Source organism: Apteryx rowi, unplaced genomic scaffold (genome assembly GCF_003343035.1).
Source record: "Apteryx rowi isolate R43461 unplaced genomic scaffold, aptRow1 scaffold_40, whole genome shotgun sequence".
Taxonomy (NCBI): Eukaryota; Metazoa; Chordata; class Aves; order Apterygiformes; family Apterygidae; genus Apteryx; species Apteryx rowi.
Window position 1 is genome coordinate 2,525,448 of NW_020450530.1, and position 7,968 is coordinate 2,533,415.

At 55.5% G+C, this 7,968-nt stretch overlaps 1 protein-coding gene across 1 annotated transcript; it reads left to right on the forward strand.

Moving 5' to 3' along the window:
* The first annotated feature begins 285 nt into the window (after positions 1–285).
* RITA1 (RBPJ interacting and tubulin associated 1) lies at positions 286–2,801 on the forward strand. Its single transcript, XM_026075157.1, has 2 exons — positions 286–683; positions 1,363–2,801. The coding sequence occupies exons 1-2, from the start codon at positions 397–399 to the stop codon at positions 1,904–1,906; spliced, it is 831 nt and encodes a 276-aa protein (XP_025930942.1). The 5' UTR covers positions 286–396; the 3' UTR covers positions 1,907–2,801.
* The last annotated feature ends 5,167 nt before the right edge of the window (positions 2,802–7,968 follow it).

Below are 7,968 nucleotides of genomic sequence, written 5' to 3' on the forward strand. Positions count from 1 at the left end.
CGGGGGGGTTGGGGGAATCTGGAGTGGGCTTTGGGGTGGGCAGGTGGTTTGGGGGTGGGAGCAGTGATAGATGGGGCGACTGGGGAAGGGGCTGCCGTGGTGGGGGGTGATTTGGGGCAGGGCCGCGCTGACCCGTGGTGGCCTGGTCACGGGGGTCGTGGTGGCGGGCGCAGCCGCGGGGGCAGAGGGGCTGCGGGGACGGGCGTCCCCAGCGGGGGCGAGGGCCGGGCCGGCGCGGGCAGGGCACCGGTGCCCCCCCACTAGTGAGGCCCTTGTCCTCGGCAGCCCCCAGGGATCCCCTTTCTCCGATCCACCGTCATCCACCGGTCACCTGCAGCCGCGTTGCTGCTTCGCTCCGCCGCCCTGCCGGCGCGTGCGCCCCCGGCCCCGCCGGCCATGAGCGCGGCCGTGGCCAGCAGCCCGGCTCCCCAGGCGCAGCTCAAGAGCCGGAGCCGCTGCAGGGCGAAGGCCCGGCCGTCCTACGTGGACGAGACGCTGTTCGGCAGCCCCGCGAGGGCTCGCCCGGCGCCGCCAGACTTCGCGCCTCCCTGGGGGGACGAGGCCGGCCCCGCGAGGCCCTTGGTGTGGAGCCCGCCCGCGGCCGGGGCCGGGTGGAAAGCGGAGGCCGCGGCCCCCTCCGCCTGCGCGCCGCAGGGCACCCCCAGGAGGAGGAACAAGTACCGGTGAGCGGCCTCTTTCCTCCCCCGCGAGGCCCGCTGGAAACCCTGCGGCACGTAGGGTCCCGCAGCTGGGACTGAGGGGGGTGCGGGAGCCCGTCCTGGTCCCTGCGCCGGCCTTCGGAGCGGCTCCCGGGAATGCGGGGGCAGGAGATGGTCCGCCTGTGTCCCCCGACTCGCTGCCTCAGTGTATGTCGAGTACGGCTGCGGTTTTTCCCTCTGCAAGGTGGCTGCAAACCCTCYGATGGCTGGGCATCTCAGATGTGTTTATTCCCTTTTCCCATGGTGTTTCTTCCCATATAGAGTTTTTCCCAGGGGAGGGGATTTCTGGAAGAGTTGTARGCATCAGGAAGACCCATATTGCTGAGAATCAGTCCCAGAGAGCCCACTGGGCAAGTAAACCTAATGCCTGTTTCTGTAACCAGCAGCTCGGGAAAGCAATACAGCAAATCCTCTCTGCCCACCTTTCTCCAGTCCAAATGATCAGGAGCCTGTTTAAGGCTCTGCTGGCCCTAAGCAGCCCTCAGGAGGGTCTGGAGTGGGGTTTAACCTCAGCTTCTGATCCAGAGCAAAAGCAAGGATTTGTCCCCTTCARATTCCCCTGCCACATGGCAGTTAGGTCTCTGCTGCTGCCTTTTCCCACCTTAATGTGAACCCGCCTTTCTTTCCTTGTTTCTCCACAAAGGTTGAAAAGTCACACTCCGTCCTATTGCGATGAGTCTCTGTTTGGCACCAAGCCTGAGGATCCGGCCTGGGCGGCTTCTTGGATGAAGAAAGAAGAYGTAGCCAAACTTCATGCACTGCTCTGGAGCCCATCATCCGCCCCCCGAAACCAGTCAAGCCTTTCCTCCCGCTCCAAGGAGACGCCCTTGAGAGCCGTCCACCCAGGAGCCCCGGCATCACCGGCGCTAGCAAACCTTGGCACAGATCGTAAGGGCAAGTCCTACATCTGGAAACGGCCTGAGAGCGATTCGGACTCTGAAGGCCGGGGTGCTCCCAACAGAGGACGTTCCCAGTCTCTCACCCGGCTGAACGGCTCTCCGGATAGCCTCCGACTGGCTTCAGGCAACCCCAAGACAGAAAAGCATAAAAATCAGGGCCCCCCAACAGCCCCTGCAACGCCCCGAGGCCCTCTGATGAGGGTTCGGTCTAAGAGCGTGTCTGCACCCTCTTCTGCCAGGAACTCCAAGGCGTTGGGTGTTTGCAAACCCAAGCCTCCCTGGAAGTGAAAGGAAATGTCCCTCTCTATGTARATACACGCCTAACTTAGCCACAACGGGGGGCTGACATCCCAGTGAGCAAGTCTCCGAGGACCCTGGAGCCTCTTGTGGCTGCAAACAAGGGAAGGAGCTGTCAGGGAGCAGCGAGGGGGGGTTGCTGCACGAGGGAGGACGAGCCAGGAGCTGAGAGYGACCACAGCATCAACGGGGCAGTGAGTGACCTCCCTGAGCAGGGCGCAGTCCCACGGCGCCCGAGCAGGACAGCCRTCGTGGTAATAACAGCTCTCATTGCTTGTCCAGGGATCATCAGGTGAGGCGAGGTAACGAGTCAGGTTGCTTCCATCCAGCACATCCTGTCAGGTCAGCAGGAGACAGGACTACTGACAGCGTAGGTGCAGGGCCCAGCCAGGAGACAGGGCTGGACGCAGGTACACCTACAGCGTAGCTCAGGCTAGGATGGGGGGCCGGGCCCGAGTGCAGATGGGGCTCCTGGACCGTGGAGCAGAGGGTGCCTGGAGGGAGGTCCCAGGTGAGGCTGGCCAGGGCAAGCAGGGTCTGTTGGTGCCCTGACAGGAACCTCCACTGGCCACTTCTGGGGAGAGAGGGGTCTGGCTTCATCCTGCCTGTTGCACAGTCACAGCCTCTTTCRGCTGGGACAGGACCGTAGGAGGTCTCTAGCACAAACTGCCCGGAGCGGGGGCAGCTGTGGGTCAGACCAGGTTGCTCAGGGCTTTATCCGGTCGGGTCTTGGAAACCGCTGAGGACCGAGACTGCACGACGTCTCTGGCACCCTGTTCTAATGCTTCGGGCCTTGCTGAGCGGACACAAAAATCCTGTCATTCGTATTGAGCGCTGTSAGGTGCTGTCGCAGCGATGCCGCGCTTGCGTACAAATAAATGATCTAAGGCGAATCTGCTGGGGCTTGTGTTTGGTGCGTGGGGCGCTGCTGTGGGGTCTTGGCCTCACGGTGGGTTCAGACCTTGGGCACAGCTAATATCCCCAAAGACTGTCGTAGCAAAACGGATCCTCGATTTCCATTCCTTAGGCGGGAAAGAACAACTGAGTCCTTTTTCTTTAGGTGCCCCTATATGAACAGAGGTAGGGAGGCAGATGAAGGACTTGGGCCAGGTGACTTGGCATTTGCAGCCGGGGTTGCTGCCCTCTTACGGGAAGGGAGGCTGCAGTGATGAGCAACTGAAGCCGGGGAATGCAGAGGAATCACTGGGAGTCAGGCCTAAAAAATGCTGCTTCTCCCGGCCTTGTTTAAYGCAAAGAAGACGTGAGAGGAGGTGCCTGGGCCATATTGGCCCTTATGGTAGCGCGTAACACAGCCTGGTTTCCCAAGAAAATGAAACATATATGACATAGTTCTGTGTGCATGTCTGAATCCATGGCTGATTTCAGCCCTAGCTGGGAGAGGAATAAAGGGCTCCATGGTATCAAGCTGTTACAAGGTTAAGAAAATAAAACAGTTCAGTTGCTCCCTGGCTTAGGGAGGGATCTGTAGGACTGGGAGCAGAGGCCACATCCCACCCTTCCCCTGGCCCTGACTGCAAACGGTCGGGGTGGTGCCCCGTCAGGGTTTGGCTGGGGAATGGGGAGAGGAAGGGGTCCCGGTCAGGGTCCTCGCAGAGCGGGCGCTGCAGTGCTCCGCTTGCTTGCAGCCACGTCGGGGGGAACAGCATACCCCAGCCTCTTCCTCGCTGAAAAGTGATGAATTCCTSCAGCTTCCTCCCATGCCAAGGAAAAAGTTCTCTCAAATACACCCAAGGAGAAACCGAGTCAGGGTAAGGGCATCATCCTGCCCCAGGAATGATTTTATTGCCACCTTCAGTAGCAGCAGGACTGGGCCCTGACTCACACGAGCACATGAAGGGCATCGGGGCTGAAGCGAGGGAGACCTGCCAGGAATCTGCACTCCTGGTCCTTTGGCAAGAGACGTCCTCTTCTGAAAGGCAGTGGGCTCAACCTAAAATAGTGAGACACATTGTGCCAATGCTCTGACGTACCCTGTACCTGAGAGCCAGCCCTGGCTCCAGGAGTCTTGGGCCTTAGTGCAAAAGCTCTCTCAGTTAATGCTTGTAGTCTGGGGGAGCTGAGCCCCAGGGGAGCCAGCAGACTGGCTGGGAGGAGAGAATAGAGGAGAGAGGATGGATTTTGTGCTTATTTCTTGTCCTTCTTGCCCTCTCCCTTCTTCTTCTTCGTCTTCGACTTGAGGAGCGTCTGGACCAAGCAGCATTTCTGGATGCAAATGGCAATACAGATCATCATGGCCATCTCCCTCACATCCCACTTGTTCTTCTCCTGCCATATCCTGTGCTACTCCCCAGCTTGGGAATACTAGGTAAGTACAGCATGTTTCTCCTTCAGGGCCAGCTGGGCCTTCTCCTTGGTGCAGACTGCATGAAGTGCCTCTTACTCAGCCTGGCAAGCTTGAGGGCCTCCCACAGGTTCTCTAAATCCCTGGGTAGGGATCCTTTTTACCTATCCCAAATTCAGGTAGAACAACAACTGGCTGCTAAACGGAACCTTTCCAAGGGACCAAAAAAGGAAACAYGCCTGGATGGGAATCTCAAGAAGCACCAGGTCCTCATATTTTCATGCTCCTTTGAAAAATCCCCCCATAGCTTCTCCTACTTTGCAAACAGCACCCATCCTCAGATGGGGACCYTGACCAGGTAATACGCAGGTCAGAGCCTGCTTTGCCAGTGCTYGGAATAGAAAGCCACATCTCTGCAGTTAGGAGGGGGCTGAGTCCGAGCTAGCAGCTTTGCTGAGAAGCAGGTTATATCAGAGCGGCACTGAAGCCCAGCTAATACGTAAACTSTGGGGAGCGTGGGAAGAGCTAGGCCATGGCAGGCTGCAGAAGGCCAAGGACAGGTAGTTTTGGTGGTGCTCATCAGCTGTTTATTCCTTTCCTCATGCACTRAAGTGAGCCATGTGGAGGAGGAGGTTTAGGGGAACCAGCAGTGTGGACATGTGTCTGCATTAGCAAGTTCTGCCCAGACCCCACTGGGACTTGGGGCTCCAGCCATCCTGGCAGATAGGAAGCCCAAAAAACCTGATGTTATTAAAAACCTGACAAAGTGAGGCTCTTTACTTACAATTAGCTGCAAGCTTTCAGGACCTTCCCTACATTTTGCTTTGCTGGTAATCCAGCAGCTTTTCTTCATCTGGTTAAAAAGTGTAGGGACATGAAAGCAATTAGAGCTTTCTCAGAGGAGGCGTTAGGGGTGATGACATGAATCTAAGCCTGTTAAGCTTAATTTGGATGTCAGGACAGTGACATGCAAGCTGTTAAATCTGCAGGTCTCTCAAGTGGGCAGGGAGAGAAACAGAAGCRAGATTTGGACACTAGATGGAGACAGCAGAGTTGAGGATTGACACAAAAGTGAGAGCCCTGTTCCCTCGGAGCAGGTGGATGTGTCTGACGGAATGAGGTAGCTCATCAGCTCCCAGTTACTGTGGGATTTAGCAACTGATGTAACCCTCCATAAAGCAAAAACAGCAGAGAACCCCCTAACGCCCAGGCAGATCAAAGATACCTTCCCTTGCAAAACCTGGGTGGTGGATTGCCCCTCTGCCATATCCTCCTGTGTGTGTCCATCTGTTTGGACAGGGATCTCCCTGGATACACCACCTTGTAGGAGAGCCAAGCAGCTTAAAGAGGATACCTGTTTTTCTCCCATGTCCACTTCATTCTTCTGAATTCAGTACTCAGTTTCGAGCTGCACTTTGTGCTGCTTCTGAAATAAACAGCAGGATGTGTTACTTGCAGACCTCGCGGACACCTGAAGCCTGGTGGGAAGTAGCCTGAGATGGAAAACAGCATAGCTTTGACCCCACATCATTACATTTTAGTGTAATACTTCTTCCTTCTGGAAAGCTTCCTCCAGCTGAGATATTTTTTGCCCTTGATTTGGGGGTTCTCTGAGGCAAAAAGGGAATCCTTTGGTTTACAGCATGGAGCTRGTTGAGAGCTCTGTGGGTGAAACTGAATCACATCTGAAAGGTGTGTCCAAGGGTCGCTTGGATTTTGTACTGCGGTTCTGTCACTTTGCCACTGCCCAGTCCCTCTGCCACCTTGTTCTACCAGAGCTGTGCAGTCCAGTGCAAGAGTGAAAGATGCTCCATAACTGGTGTGTGCTGCCCTGCTCTAGAAGGCCAGTGCTTGTCTGAAGCAAACACCAAGCAGGATTAAAATGAGGGGGGGAAATGTTCTTCTAGCTCCAGATTCACCCTGTCTGATGCTCTGCTCAGGCCAGAGTTGTCGATGTAAAAGCCTGAGTCCCAGCTAGGACTCCTGCCTGCTGCTGCTCTTATTTCTTCTTTTTCCATCTGCTCAGCACAGTGATAAAACACACTTCCTCTATATTTGACTCAACACTGATTCCTTGGCTTGTGTCTCTTAACAAATTACCAGGCAGTCTGGGAACTGCTTTGCTTCCAAAATTAGCTGCACTCAGCCCTAGATGCTACAAACAAACCATAAAAGATGGTTTTATTTGCATCCAATATTATGTTTGCTCTGCTAACCCGTACAGCTCCCTTGTTTCTCAACACATGCCTTGCCCATTTTGCAGTAGCCTGGCTGCTCTGAATTCTGACTAGATCGCAAGCTCTTTAGAGTGTCACGGCACTTTGTGGAGGTGGTTTCAGAGCTGAGTCAGTGCATGGGGAGAGAAGGAGGTCCTGTGAGTAAGCTACTTCCTTGGTGGTTGCAATTGTGTTGCTGCAGGGCTGCTTTCCACAGAAATCAGCAGAGCATTCTGATGGAGCAGGTATACTCCAAAAAACAGCATATGCATCCTGCCAGGAACTAGCAGGAGCCGGGTAATTACCTGAAGCAGAGAGCAGCCTGGCCTGACAGCACTACAACGGGTTTAATCTCTTCCCGCGGTCCCTTTCTGAGAGCCAGCTCTGATTCCTAGTGCTCCAATATGACGGTATTGAGTTGTGTCCTTAGGTGCTGAGTATCCTGCTGTAGCTTGGTACGATTGGTCTGGGAAGCCCGCAGCTCCTGTTTTTGCTGTTTTTCTGCTTTCTGCTTGATCTGCAGGATGCAGTTTTTGGAGTCTTTTGGCCAGATCTTGCAAGCTGTTTTTGAGATCTCTCATCACATTGTCCTTCTTTCAAATCCAGACCTGGAAAACACAACAAAGAAAGAAATACCCCTGAGAAGTGGAGGGTAGGGGGAAACATCAGGTTGGCAAGAGAAGTAAGGCTCTTTTGCAAAGATGGTGCTGATCAAAGACTAGACACCTCTGCTCCGGTAGCAAGGGGGATGCTGCAGTTGTGCAGAAGCCTGATCCACCCGTTTGTAATACCAACAGGACCCCCACCAGGGGCAAAGGGAGCAGGGCGTCAGGGCCCCAAGAAAAATCCCCCATTTGGGGGATTTGGCTGCCTGGGCTCAGAGCCAGCTGAGATAATGCAGGTGTACAGCTTTGAGAAACCTCAGCCGCCTTGAAGCAGGTTGAGGAAAAGCTGGAAGAAGCCTCAGTGRCCTCATCACTGTGGATTTGCCTGGCATCCTGGACTCTCAGCTGGACCTGGCTCCCATCACCAGACCTGCTCTGCTCTTCTTGGCCAGACACAGCGGGACAGCCCCCTCGCTGGTGAAGCCACTGCCCCTGGCTGCCTTGTTACCCTGCCTGGCGCCCGGCTCCCCTTCCCTGCCGCAGCAGCCTGCCCTTGCTGCTCCCTGGCAGGGTTAGATTAACACAAGGGGCTCCAGTAAGCTTCTYCTCTGCTCGGTAACAAGTTTAGGAATAAGGCCAAGGATTGAACGAGCTTTAGCGAGCCCTCCTGGCACTGTAATGTGAGGAAACATCTATAGGTGCTGCCTGGGCTGAATGGGAGCCAGAATCAGTCAGAGACACTGGACAGAGCTCAGTGGCTTCATCAGGCTTTCAATTAGGCTTGGAGGAACGGTCCTGGGGGCGCAGCTCTGCGGGCTGCCTGCAAGAGAAACGCTCATCCTGCGCCGATGAAACAGATTGATTCCTTAGGCACGGGACAGGCTGCCAGGCTGCACATAAAAGTCTCGAGTGCTTTAATTCCCAGACGTG